Below are 14,696 nucleotides of genomic sequence, written 5' to 3'. Positions count from 1 at the left end.
TATTCGGTATTGTGAAAGTAACTTCTTTTAATTTTCAAAACGGATTAAAAATAACAAATTATCCAAAATGTATATTTTAATATTTTTTATTTTTCATTTGAAAATTTGTTTAGTAATGACATGGTTATTTTATATTATATATTTCCATCTTTAAACTTTTGTTGACAAGGGGTAGTAGGGGGGGATGGAGGTTGTGTTGTGTGCCTGTGGGTAGCAAGCACCTCATATGGGCAGGGGTGTGGAGTGTCGATGTTCAAAGAAAGGGATGGGACAGAAAATAAAATAATAATAACAACAAAACATATACAATTTATGCATTAAAATTTATCAATTATTGAATGTATATTAGAAAGAAAAAAAAATCCACATCATATCCACGTCGGTATAAGTTGTACATGGTCTTAACCATGATGTGTGTGATTTCATATCATCATCTCACATCAAACCGCATGCTTCATAACGATCTAATAAGTAATATATTACTAATGCTTCATCAATTTATCCTTCGTAAGCTTTCAGCAAGTTCATAATGAGCATACATATTCATTGGGCTTTATCTTTTTTATTTCTATAATATATAATTGTTATGTGTTTGACAATGCCAATAGCTATACGTACATTTCTATTGACAAACGATTATTGTCAACCATGGAAGTCTTAACTGGGGATGAAAATGGGTTCAGACCTGACCCAATTACACCGGATCTGAAAAACCCAGAAATGGAATATGCTTATTTGTCGATTTGGATAACAATTGTTATGTGGTTGAAAATGCCAATATTTATGTGAATTTATATTTCAAAAGTTATGTGTGCATTCCTATTCCAAGTTCAAAAGAAATATCATTTACCTTGTAAATTTGATTCCATGCTAAGTTCAAAAGAAATATCATTTACAAACCAATAATTACTTACCAAAAACCAAATAAAACCTAACGACTTGATAATCACTATCGACTTTTGCCCATTTCCATTTCGATTGCGTATCATGTCTTCTAACTTTAATATATTTTGGAAAAAACATAATGTGAAAGTGAGTATATAACCGACGTTTTGTTAATAAATAATAAAATGAACTTGTTACATTTATCGAAGTTATCATCTTTAAAAATGTTTTCGATGTTTGCAACAGTAATTAGACTCCTTGATTTTCTTACCCGGGTGCAAACCAAGACCTCCACTACAGTAGCGGATCCCTTAAGGGGCCATGGCCCCCTAGTTTTTAGCCTTGTAATGTTGAATTTTTTATAAATTAATTTGTTACTTAAAGATAATTATTGTATTGGCATCTCTGGATTTTCGAAACAGATCCCAATTTAAGATTTAAGAATTGATTCCGTGATTATAAGAATATAAACATAAATAAATCAAACATGAGAAAAAGAGACAATGCATCAAATAACCGGGTAACTCGCTATTTTCGTATAATCGTTGCTTCAAATGGGATCTGGTCGATCACATATCCTCCACTCTTTCTCTCACTTTGTCGTTCGTCTTCATGGATCTTGCTTACCGCTCAGACACTTACAGCCTCCGCAATCCTCCACAATCGCCATCTCCGTCTGAATCTATTTTGGAACCATGGGGATAACTGTAACGAAGGTAATGCTTTTTGACTTTTGAGTTCTACTTTTGTTCACTTTTCTTCTTTTTGGTTTTGTTTGCTAATATTACTTTTAATTTATTATTTAATTGTATTTGATAATAGACTTTGGGAAAACTTGCCAGCATCACCATAATACGTGAATTAGTTTTTAATTCTTTCTTCTAGTCTTCTAGTGTACTGTTTCCGTTTTCTTTTAAATGTTGCAATCCTCGGTGTTGATTAGCATCGTCTTTTATGTTTATTTTAATTAGTTTTTCAATATAAACATCTACCACATATGTAATATTTTATTTAATTGTAACTTAATGTTTGTTTTTATATTTATATTAATATTTTTATTATAATATGAAGTTATAAACTAGAAATGTATCAGTTTGCCATTTGGATATCATTCATGAGAGCAACTATTTTTTTTATAGTGAACTGATAATTATATAGGAAATTACATTGATTAGATTATGACTTCATCTAGAAAAAATATGGAAATGTCTATGTTTTGGCCCCCCTATTTATATTGTTCGTGTTCCGCCCCCGCTCCACTAGTGCGACCAAGTTTGTTCGGTAGGGATCAAGTATGTGGCCGCTTGTATTGAAAGTCGAATCGAATGCCACAGTAGAGATTTGAATGCTCAAAACATCTAACAACATAAACATATAAAATGATAATTTTTTAGTAGACCAACCATCTTTCATACTCATTATCAAGTGGGTTTACCTTGTCACTACTTTAATTATATCTACAAAATGAAACGCCTTATAATTCAAAAATGTGGGGATAGACAACAAAAGTATAAGAGCAAGTATGTCTTTAATAACAAATTCTACATACCAATTGCACACTCCTCCCGACCATGACATGAAATAATGTCTCAAAAAAAAAAAGCATGGGGGAAGACGGATGTCTTGACCTCAATAGATGTGCCTTTGTGAAAATTTAATTTAAATCTATGATTTGTCATTTTTTTTTTCAAATAGATAAAGTTATCACCAACAAAGAAATTTTAAACCATACACAATCTCATCCTTCAATAATCCTTCAAATTGGCGAATTAGAGCCATCTTGATGGTAGTTGAGATAAGGTTTCCTTGAAATTATCATACAAACAAATGAAAAATAGAAGACTATATATCAATGCAAAGAAAATGGAGAACTTATCCATGACATGTTGATACCTTCTCGTCTATTAAAACCATATTATTATTGTTCAATTCAGATGACTTCAAATAAACATGTTACTTCTATAAATGAACAAAACATCCTTTGAGCTTCAATCCATCGATATTAATATTCAAGTCATTAATCAAATGATAATGTGAACACATCTCAAACACTAAAACAATTCCAACAGTTATATCTAATACAACAATTATATCTACGGTTGATACATCCTATGCCTAATTTGTACAGACAACAAACAACAACTAACATCTTAAATTAATAAGCATGTACCTCAACAACCCAACCAATTACAATAAAGTTTCAAGTGAGGATGAGTTTTTTAACCGAAAAATCAAACTGAAGCAAACTGGAACCGGTTAGAACTAATTAGTGGTATTCACCCCAGTTCCTCTAATTCATCATTTTTAGTTTTCTGTTCTTTTAGTTTCGGAACAATTCAGTACCAAACACCCTCTTAGATAACACATTTCATAGTATAATTGAACTAGAACCAGAATCCATTGGAACTGATTATTGGTATGCGGTTCCCTATTCACTCATTAACCGGTCTTAGGTTCTTACGGTTCCGAACCATTTTACATCCCTAGTTTCAAAGCACAATAAATCGAAGGGCAAGTGAACAACCAAAAACAGACGCCAGAAGAACACATAATCACAGTCCACCCAATAGTCTCTCCCAATTTAATGACACGTTGGAAAATCAAAGCTTACAAGAGGTCGTTTTTCACAAATAAAGTTGAATTAGGTCTGTCATGTGGCTTTGAAATACGATGCTTCTATCATGTAGCTTTGAAATACGATGCTTCGGGCAAAACGGAAAAAATGTGCTTAAGCTATATTGTATACAGAAGGGTATTAACAATTTGCCTAATCATTGCATATTTTTCTAAATTTTTAACATGTCGATTCTAAAAAGGTTAAATGGTTGTAATTCAAGATTTATTGTTATAACTACTTTTTAAAACGTAATATCAAAAGCTAACGATGTGCTTATTTTTGCACATGAAATATGTTGAATATTAATTAAGATGTTTATATATTAAATAAAGCTACCAAGTACTTGGTGGTATGGTGGCAATTAAATTTAATCCATGTGGGTGAGACAAGTTCTGATGAACAAAGCTGGATTATCAAGTGACAATTAAGCCATGTTTTGATTTCAGAGTTTAAGTTGTGGCAGGCAAACTCTGGTAAAAAGAGCTGGGGTATTTTTGGAAGTAATCAACTGCATAATCTTGTTTTAGTGTATGATTAAAAAAGGAAAAAAAATGCCTGGAAAGTAGATTAATATTAGTTAAGATTAAGCAAGTGGGATTTCTTTTAAACTTAAGCAGTGCATGTGCATTTTGGTCATTTAATTTTCGAGGTTTGTGAAAACACAAGAAAACATAATTACAAGTATTGTCTACTAGATGTAATGTTTAATAAATACAATAGATTCATTCTATTCAATTGGTTGATTATTAGCCCTCTTCATCAAAGAAGACCCTCCTCCTTCACACTTCGAAAACACGGCGACGCGATAGTGGACTGTGTAAGTGATATCTATTGTTTAACATCATTGTTTATTTTGATTTTTTTTTTTTTTTTTTGGATAATTGAACAACATAAAACTTGATTAGCCTTGTTATCAAAATGTTGACCCGACAATTGGATGCTAAGATTTCCAAATCTTACGCCTCATTAGAATATGTCTAGAGATCAATCTACCTTATGCCAAACTCTCTTTGGCCAAAAGTTCTAGCGATTGCCTAGGTCTCCGGTAGCCGTCCATCGTAAGAGGTTGTTAAGACCATCCAACCCATCTTCAGTTTTTACTTCATAAATAAAGTAAAAAATAATGTAAATAATGTTTCATCTTCAACCTTACTTTATTTTCTATCTCATTTTTACCTCAATTCCATTTTTGGAGATATGAATAATATTCTCCCAAATATGAGAGAATACTATTCATATCTCCAAAATTGGAGATGAAAATGAGATATGATTTAAAGAGAATGAGGGAAGAAATAAGGGAAAAAATGAAGTTTGGATGTGGGTTGGAGATGCCCTAAGAGAGGCATACCTATTAGGAAGAAGATATGTCCTAGGATCTATCTAAATTTTCAATTTTATTTATAATAGAGTAAATTATACGAATGTCCCTATCATATGAGCTAATTTGTGCGTTTGGTTCCCAATTTTTATTTATACTATATTATATTATATCATATATATATATATATATATATATATAACTCAGAAGGTCCCTAAGGTGTATTTTTGTTACACGTTTGGTCCTTACCAGACATAAAATAACTAAGTACCCTTCTTTATTTATTTTTTTAATTTTTTTAATGGTAGTTTGTTATTTATTTATTAAATAAATCTATTTGATAAATAAAGTGGGTATCACTCCTACCCTTCCCATCACTCTTCTCGTCGTCTCTTTAGTTTACCAAATCTCGATCTCTCTCTCTTTTCTTTAACTATATCGGAAACCAAACCAAGAGACATCAAAATTCTCCTTCGCCGACGACCTTACCCTTGCCAGCGACCCTTATCTCCCTCCTTTCCATCTTTGAGAACTCTATACACCTTTAAACGATCTTCTTGTCAACGAGAATCTCATCTACAAACGGGTGTTGGTACATGGTTTTGTCATAGAATCACAGTGGGGAATCAACAAACTTTCTGGAACACCAATGAACCAGATGCACCCATAAATGATTACATGATATCTTTCAGTTATTGCAGGTTTGAGAATCGATTTCAGTAGAACGACTTCTCACAGATAAGGGTCATCTGAAAATCATGAAAGGCATTGTTTATGAATCGGAAGGGGATCGATATACCCTAGCCGTCGACCACCATCGTACCACCGACCTCCATTAAACTTTTCTCTTCTACCCTTCCTACTATTAGACTGTAACGCCCGGATCCTGGTATGTATTTTAAACCAAATTATTCATTTTTGCAAAGGGACTCAACGAGTTGGAGGCCCCAAACTCGTCGAGTAGAAATGGAATTTGGACGCGAGACTTGAAGTATACTCAACGAGTAGGGCTGCCAGAGTGAAACCCTAATTTTTAGGGTTTGCACCCTATTTAAGCACCTTAACCTCCAAATGGTGGCCTCATTTGCAGCCTCCATCACCCCAAACCTAGCTATGAAACCCTAATACGTTTTTGAGTGTTTTGAGCCATTCTTGGTACTTTCTTGAGGTTTTGAAGAAGATGAGACTTGAGGAAAGAGCCATGAAGTGAAGGAGAAGAGTATATCCAGAAGTAGAGCTTCATTTCTGGTTTACCTGAGGTATAAAGCTCTTACCTTGCTTATTGAGTGTTTAGATCTAGTTTTAGGGCTCTTTCTCGATGTGTTGGTTCAATAATGGTGGCCTTTAGGATTCGGATGACCCTTGTGGAAAAAACCTTCATATCTAGAGTCGTTGAGGGACTCCATGGCTATAAAGTTGCCAACTTTATGGCCATGGGAGTCCTATGCAACTTGTGAACCACCTTTAGGGCCTTTTGAGCTAAATAACCTATGCATGGACGTAAAGTTAGCAAATTTACGTGGTAACTTGGTCCTAGGGACTAGATCTATGGTTTGGAAGCATTGAACCCGGCTGGAAACGACTAAATGAGTTTAGACTTTGGGGGACTCGACAAGTTGTTCATACAACTCGGCGAGTTAGGTCGGGGTCCCCCAACCTTTTTTGTTACTGGGAAAACTCGTCGAGTCTAGGAGATGACTAGTCTAGGAGATGACTCAACGAGTTGGATAAGGCTTTTGGGTCGGAAGAGAGTTCAAGGAGGAACTCGGCGAGTTGGGAGTGGAATGTCCCGACTCTGTTATGAGGAAGAACTTGACGAGTTCATGAAAGAACTCGACAAGTAGGATCGAGATTTCCAAATTTTTATGGATCATGTAACTCGACGAGTTGATGGACCAACTTGGCGAGTTGAGTTAACCAAGATGTTGACTTTGACCAGGATGTTGACTTTGACTTTGACCTTTGACCAGAGTTGATCCTTAAAAGGTTTATGAGTATGAAAGAGTAATTAAAAGAGTTTTTATGTGTAGGAGTTTGAGGAGAGTTGATTTCCAGAGCCGAGGATAGTTCAGCTACTTCACGACATTGAGGTGAGTTACCTTCCAGTAGAAGTGGGTCTAAGGCACCAATATCGGCCCACTGGTAGGCGATTATAGTTGAGATGACTGTCTTTGTAATAATTGTTTGGTATGCCACTATCTATTGTGCTTTATGTGCTAGTATGCTATGTTGCTATGTGGTAGTTGTAGGGGTGAAATAGTCCCCGATTATCGGTTGAGAGAGACCGAAGGGCGAAGGGGAGGCCAGCACCCAGATATGCTAAGATGTATATGGTTTATATGTTTATGCTTGTATATTATGTGGTAGAGGTAGGGGTGAAATAGTCCCCAGTTACCGGTTGAAAGATACCAAAGGAGAGACCAACACCCAGATATGTTAGGTTGTATATAATTTATATGTTTATGCTAGGATATTATGTGGTAGAGGTAAGGGTGAAATAGTCCCAAGTTACGGTTGAAAGAGACCAAAGGGGAGGCCAACACCCAAATATGTTAGGCGGTTACCGGTTGAAAGAGACCGAAGGGGAGGCCAACACCCAGATATGCTAGGTAGTTACCGGTTGAAAGAGACCAAAGGGGAAGCCAGCATCCAGATATGCTAGGCGTTATGTGATTATATGGTATGTGGTATAATGGGGGAACTCACTAAGCTTTGTGTTTACGGTTTTCAGTTTTTGTTTCAGGTCTTCTTCAAAGGGAAAGGAGTTGGCACGGTAGCAGCACATCACACACACGATTTTCCGCATATGAGATTCTTGAGATTTGTAGTCTAACATTATTACTATCTTATGACACACTTTTGAAACATATGATCTATGGTTTTTATGAAATAAGATAACTTGATGAGGTTTTCTATAAATTGTTTTATGAATCATTAAATAAAGTTTTTGGTTTTAAATTTTGGGATGTTAGATAGACCATCTTCCATATTTCTTGCTACTTCATCGATCCTTTTGGCATATGAGTCTCAAAAATCAAGATTATAAACATTTTAAAAATAGAAAACTTAGAAAAAAAATATAACTAACAACCATTTGCTTCTTATATGTTGTCAAATATATAGGGTTAAATATAATATATAATTTTTATCAAAAATTAAGAACTACCTTAGAAAAAATAGAAAACTTATGTTAAATTTGTCTTTTTTTTAAATGTCTTAAAAACCCATTTTAAAAGGAGAAAAAAATAAGTTACTAACAACTATTTGCTTCTTATATGTTGTCGAATGTATAAGGTTAAATATAATATATAGTTTTATCAAACAATAAGGTATCAATACACTAATAATCAACTAGTTCTTTTATTAAATTGTACAGTTTTTTCAGTAATATTCAGTCATTTTTTATTAAATTTTAATCGGTGGTACCTAATCGGTTTTAATATGTTGATCTGATTGGTCCAATTTTTTTAAGGTATACGGCCCAACCCGACCCAACCTCCCACAAGTGTTGTTGATTTTTTTATCGGTTTCATTTTATTTGGGAATCATATAATTTTTTGTTGTAGATTCGTTACTGATTGTTAGAGTTGTAAATGGTGATTACATATGTTAATATCTTGTCCCTCAATAACTTGTCCCCGATCTCTCCTTGAGAAGGAAAACAATGTTTGATGTGGTTACAATCTTCCTTGGTTAGTGACCGCTTGAAGACATTGAACCGGTTGCAAGGGTCAAAGCACGTCAAACAATATTTTGATGCGGTTACTATTGCATTATTTTAGGGTATGTGTGGATTCCAAACAAGACGTTTTCGTATCTTTTACAATAAGGAAGGACGTTATGTTTCATAATATTTTGTTGCATTCTCTTTCTTGGATTTATGTATGTGTAAAAAAGATGGCGATTTTGACTTTTAAGAAAAACTAGTATTATATTTTTTTTTTCTAATTTGTTAGTTTCTTTTTATTAAAACTTTTGATTGATACCGGTTAACAAAATAACGTTCTCAACTCATAAAAGTTTTGGTGTAACGTAATAATATCGGAAAACGAAATGATCAAAGAAGTCTTAGAAATAGGAACCAAAATTATAATGCGAGTATATTTTACATATATCTACACATACAATTGATCATAGTTAAAACCAGTAAGTAACAAGAAGGGTTTTGAGTGAAGTTAAACAAGGGACATGATCACATGATCATCATAAAATAAGAAAGGAACATATACACAAATACAAAACTAGACATGAAGGAGCCATCACATCCCGTACCCATTTCTTTGTACTCTCTAGCGTCAAATATTTGAAGACAAAGGAAGAGACAAAACTCAAAAAGAAAGAGGAGGCACAAATAAGTGGACCGGTGTAGTGATAAGATGAGCTCCGGTCCAAACGGTCGGGCATTAGATGTAGATTTAGGTATCCATGTGTAGTCTATTTTATATTTATTTAAATTATTTCATTTTTAATATTACATCTTTATATAAAGAGATTTAACCTTTTATGGGTGAGGTGGGTCTTTATGTTTTGGTTTTATTAGACATATCTTAAAATTGGACCCCATGGGGTGAGGTGGGTTGGTTCTTAGACACAATCAATCTTATTTTATACTCTAATATAATTGTATACTCTAATATTCACATATTATTTTATTTTTCAAAACATTATTAGATTACAAAAGCACACAAATCAAAAACTAATATTTTTTGTGACCCATTGATCAATAGTTTTAATAAACTTTTACACATTGGTATGATAACCTAATATGAATTTGAATTTGCAAACATTGGAAAAGGGCAAACCTAATAATTTGGCAAGAACCCCACCAATGATGCAACAAAACCAAACCTTATGGACCAACCATGGCACCATAAATGAGAACCCACTAGCCATGCCTCACTTGTTTTGGCTTGTTTGTTTTTATTACTATTTTATTGGGGGAAATCATTCATGCAAAGGATGATTAATGGTGGAACCAATGGCTCCCACCATAGATGCTAATTCACATTGCAATACAAATAGACATGACATGTACTATTTGGCCCCATGCCCTAAATTTCTCGAGTAATTTCACTAGTAATTATAGAGTTTTATTACTTTTATAGTTTGGTGGTAGATTTGACCTGCCAGCTATATTCATTTTAGGTACATGTATGTTTTTTCTGTGTGATAATGAATAATTTGTTCAAAAATAGGTGCTTTTTAAAAAAAGAAAAGCTATATGTTATCACTAAGCTTTTTTGTGTCTAGGAAAAAAACAATTACTTGAAACAATTAACCCCTTTAAATTTGTCAAAAGTAGAGTTAATATTTATGAGATTAATGAATAATTGAATAATGATAAATATCAATTTCTCTTTGAATACAATACATCATGTTGACTGATAAATTGACTACTCATTATCGGTTGAAAATTGTTTTGGAAATATATTTTTATTTGTAAATATTATAAAATTATAAAATATTAAAATAATAGTTGATGACAAGCTATAAATTATAAAACTGTTAATTAAAAATATCTGATAAAATAATGATATATAATTACGAATATATGATGTAAATAATACATTATTAAAATTAAAAATAAATTAAGTGGGTAACAAATATTGACAGTGTAAGAGAATTTAGTAAACTTTAAGCTCAATCTAGTACCATAACTTTTTTTATGTAATGAACAATCAAAGTGTTTCCGAATTTGATATAAAATTGCAAATCTATGAAACGTTTAAATATAAGTTTGATTGCATAGAAAGTGAATTAAAATATTAAGTATTTAACATAAAATATGAATAAAGAAACATTTAACCGAAAGGACCACACAATTAAAAAAGTATATAAAAGTTGTAGCTTAACAAAAGACTTCCTTTTCCCGATTTACAATCAAGTAATTTTTTAGTAAAATCAATAAGAAAACATCAATAAATAACATAACATATTAAACTTTGGGGATAATCATAAAAATAAACATTATATTACATATTGTTGTGTTGGGGATTTGTGGCTAACATTTTCTCATATTCAAAGTAGACATGTTGCTTAAGATCTTGAGTAAAATCTTGATCAAAATCTTATTCAAGGTCATGAAGAGTACTAAATTAATTTATTATTCTATCTTTTATTCTATAGTATGACTTAGATGCTGAATATGCCACCAAAGACTTGGTCAAATCGAAATTATATTAGAAACGTGAAGAAAAGATTTGGTCATTAGAAAATCAATGATAAGGGAAGAAGAGACGATAATACCAAGATTAGGGATTTAGTTTAGAAACTTTATGTATAAATAGAGAGTTGAACACACACAAAACTAAAAAAAAAAATACACAACAAACTCACTACTAATAACGTACACTAGTTACCATTCTCTGCTCTCTCTACACCAACTGTTGTTTTTATAACTTTTTATATTAATTATTAATTAAAATATTAGAGATAGTCGGATATTTTCGGTTCCAAAATCAAGAGTTTTTCTCATATATCTCGAACGTCACATCTTGAATGTTTACTTTTATATTTTATATATTTCAGATATCTTTAATATTCTACCCATCTTCAAGATATTAACATTTTCAACGTCTTAAATTTTTTTTTTTTTAGTTTTTCTTCCTCAAGTACTTAAACAAAACGCCATGTCTCACATACTATTTTAGTTACAAAATTATTAAGTAGATTTTTGACAAAACACATATGAAGAAAATTCAATTTTTAGCATTTATGGAAATAACTACCTATGTTCCATAATTTAGGATTTCAATTATGTTTTTTTCTTTGAACTAAATATTTTAGAAGCTCTTTTTACCTTTAAATTTTAAAATATTTAATATAATTGTTTGTTTTTCCAATTAAATGACTAATGCATTTATTTAGCTCGTTTTGAATATCCATTTTGTTAGATTTGTGCATAAAGTAAAATAACATTTTGAAATTTAAAAAATTTTCATTGGATTTCACATATTCTTTGAAATTTCAATATACCTTTTAAATCAAGAATTAATATAACATATAATTATAAAATTATATCGAAATAAATTTGATGTAATATTATTTGTAAAAATTTCTTCACAAACAAGCGATTGATATATATATATATATATATATATATATATATATATATATATATATATATATATATATATATATATATATATATATATATATATATATATATATATATATATATATATATAAAAGTTGTATATTTATGATCGGTTTATTTTTGTGGTAATCCCAAAACTTTTTTATGCTAAAACATATTAAATTCATGGAGAACACATGTTAAAGTTACATGGCGTGTCAATCATCATCACCAAAACCCTTCATAAGTTTTTCTAACAAATTCCCCTTTCTCTTTCTTATCTTTTCACCATCACACCCCTCCCCTTCCTTCTTCATATCAACATCTATATATATAATGGCACCACGTATCTCACCTCATTCTCTCTCAATCTCTCTCTCTCGACTCTTCCATCTCTTCTCCGATCTCCATCAAAACATAACAACAAAACATCTTTTCATCTTCTTCCTCCGACGCCATTAACGTTCATATCCCCATTTCTTCCATCAAATTTGACATTTCCAATCAGTAATGGGGTTCCCAGTTGGTTACACAGACCTCTTCCTCCCCAAAGTCCTCCTCCACATCCTTACTCTTCTGGGTTTCATCCGTAAGCTCATTTCCTTCATTTTCAGATTCGTTGGTCTCGGGGAGTTTCTCGAACCCGATTTCTCAACAGACCCGACCCGGAACGAACCAGTCACGCAGTTCCATTCCGTTTCCGCTGTCCTCATCCGTGAGCTCCTCCCGGTGGTGAAGTTCTCAGAGCTAGTGGATCCGCCTGAGAGCTGTGCAGTTTGTTTGTATGAGTTCGACGCCGGCGACGAGATCCGGCGACTTACCAATTGCCGACACATATTCCACCGGTGCTGTCTCGACCGGTGGATGGACCATGATCAGAAAACTTGCCCGCTTTGTCGGACTCCATTTATACCCGATGATTTACAGGATTCGTTTAACGAACGGTTATGGGCGGCGTCGGGAATCGCCGATTACTATGGCGATTCATCGCTGGTTAGTGGTTCATAATATAAATAGTGATACAAAATTGTTTTTAGTTTTGGTGGATTAGCTTAGAGGATTCAGAGAATCTTATGATGTATATTTTGGTTCTACAAAAAGAAGAAGAGAATCATATATAATGTATAGACAAGAGAATGGATACACTTGATGAAAATTCTTGTTTTTATATTTTTGGAGATGAATTTAACAATTTAGAAAAATATCTATCTATAATCCCTATATATTTTAAATGAAAAATATACTATCTATATTTTGCTACCAAATCAAATGTCTAATGTAGCCAACACTTGTATCAAATCAAGAAAGAAATTCTATGTTATTAAAGCAACAAATGACTCTTTTAATGGGGGTGTTTTTTTAGATATTCACCACATGACCATATTTGAAAGATTAAATATATATCTAGACTAGATAACTATATTTCATAAACAACTAGATAACTATATTTCATAAACAACAAACTCGTGAAATAAAGGTCGTGACAATAATGTGAGCTCGTTAAACATTTGTGATATGTATTTATATTGCGCCATGTTTTATGTCTTATTGGTATTAGATACTCGTTAATCACATTTTGCGAATTCACGAAGTACATTAACTTTTCCGACTATCGATAGTCCATGGATGGAACAATTTTAGATATAAGTATCTCAAGATCTCTTTTTGTTTCTCAAGCACTGTTTCGTTTGAAAAGCCAATGATGAATATCAAGACGAAGATAGTGATACTTCAGATATTAGATATGGCCAATTATACAATTCGTGAAGATCATGTTATGCGTAGATGTTTTATACCAAGTTACGAGAGATGGTTTTCCTTCTCGGTGAACTATTTTAATAATTACGCAATTCTAATTTTATTTGATTTGTATTTTTTTTATTTAGTTCTATAAAAAATAAACAAACGGATTAAAAATATCATTGAAGGGAAAGAAAAAAAAAAACAATGCATTAGAAGAGTCTAATTTATCACAGCCTAGGGTCGCTCAAGTGTTTACAAACTAAGCAAAGGCTTAGGGCCCCAAATTCTAAAGGACCTCCAATTTTAAATCTTATTTATTAATTCTAGTCAAGAAAGTCTCGATCATTCGATTGTTAGTTTGTTACGCATGTGTGAGAGAAACAGCGATTCGATTTCCAAATAAACGTAGAAAAAACGCAGTTTTCTGTTGATTGATCTGTTCAGGTGTTCTTCTAAGTTCTAATCTTCTTCCTTCTCGGCTCGACGACTTCTCCTCCTGTCCTCTACTCCTCCAGCCTTTATTATAAAATATAGTCTGAAAGTGAAACAAAGAAACGCAACAGCTTTCTTTATTCTTCCTTCCGTTCTCTAATTCAGAGATGTGATTATCCATTGTTCAGAGGCTTCAAAAGGACAAGACTGATGGTTAACTAAAAGTCGGAAACGGTATATGTTTCAGTGATTCCAATTTCCGTTATCTGATAATCTGGTTATGATTATCTTAGACTTCTAGTTCTAGTTTTGAGTTTTCCTGTTTTCCTGTTTTCCAATTTCCATTTCCCTTTTTCCAATTTCCATTATCTATTCTAGGCATCATCCACGTAAGTAGATTAATCAGTAAAATGACGTTGGAAACACTGACAAATCTTATTTATAAATTCAGAATAACGACTATGAATTGTAAATACAAATTACACTAAAATAATATAGAGTGTAATTGAACTTACAGAGATTCCTAGACAAAAGTCTTGAAATTGCACTGGCAGAGTTCCTACTCGATGGCTACTACTTGTTGGGCACTCAGGGGTAGTAGGGCTTCGTCGGTATACTAGAAACTA

General features: G+C 32.5%; 1 protein-coding gene across 1 annotated transcript; it reads left to right on the top strand.

The window, feature by feature from the left end:
• The first annotated feature begins 12,190 nt into the window (after positions 1–12,190).
• LOC111921856 (brassinosteroid-responsive RING protein 1) lies at positions 12,191–13,065 on the top strand. The gene has a single exon (XM_023917430.3). It carries the CDS (start codon positions 12,406–12,408, stop codon positions 12,901–12,903), a length of 498 nt encoding a protein of 165 aa, XP_023773198.1. The 5' UTR covers positions 12,191–12,405; the 3' UTR covers positions 12,904–13,065.
• The last annotated feature ends 1,631 nt before the right edge of the window (positions 13,066–14,696 follow it).

This window comes from Lactuca sativa, chromosome 6, assembly GCF_002870075.4.
Source record: "Lactuca sativa cultivar Salinas chromosome 6, Lsat_Salinas_v11, whole genome shotgun sequence".
Lineage (NCBI taxonomy): Eukaryota > Viridiplantae > Streptophyta > Magnoliopsida > Asterales > Asteraceae > Lactuca > Lactuca sativa.
Note: the sequence above shows the minus strand (reverse complement) of the source record. Positions and strands in the feature narration are given on the sequence as shown.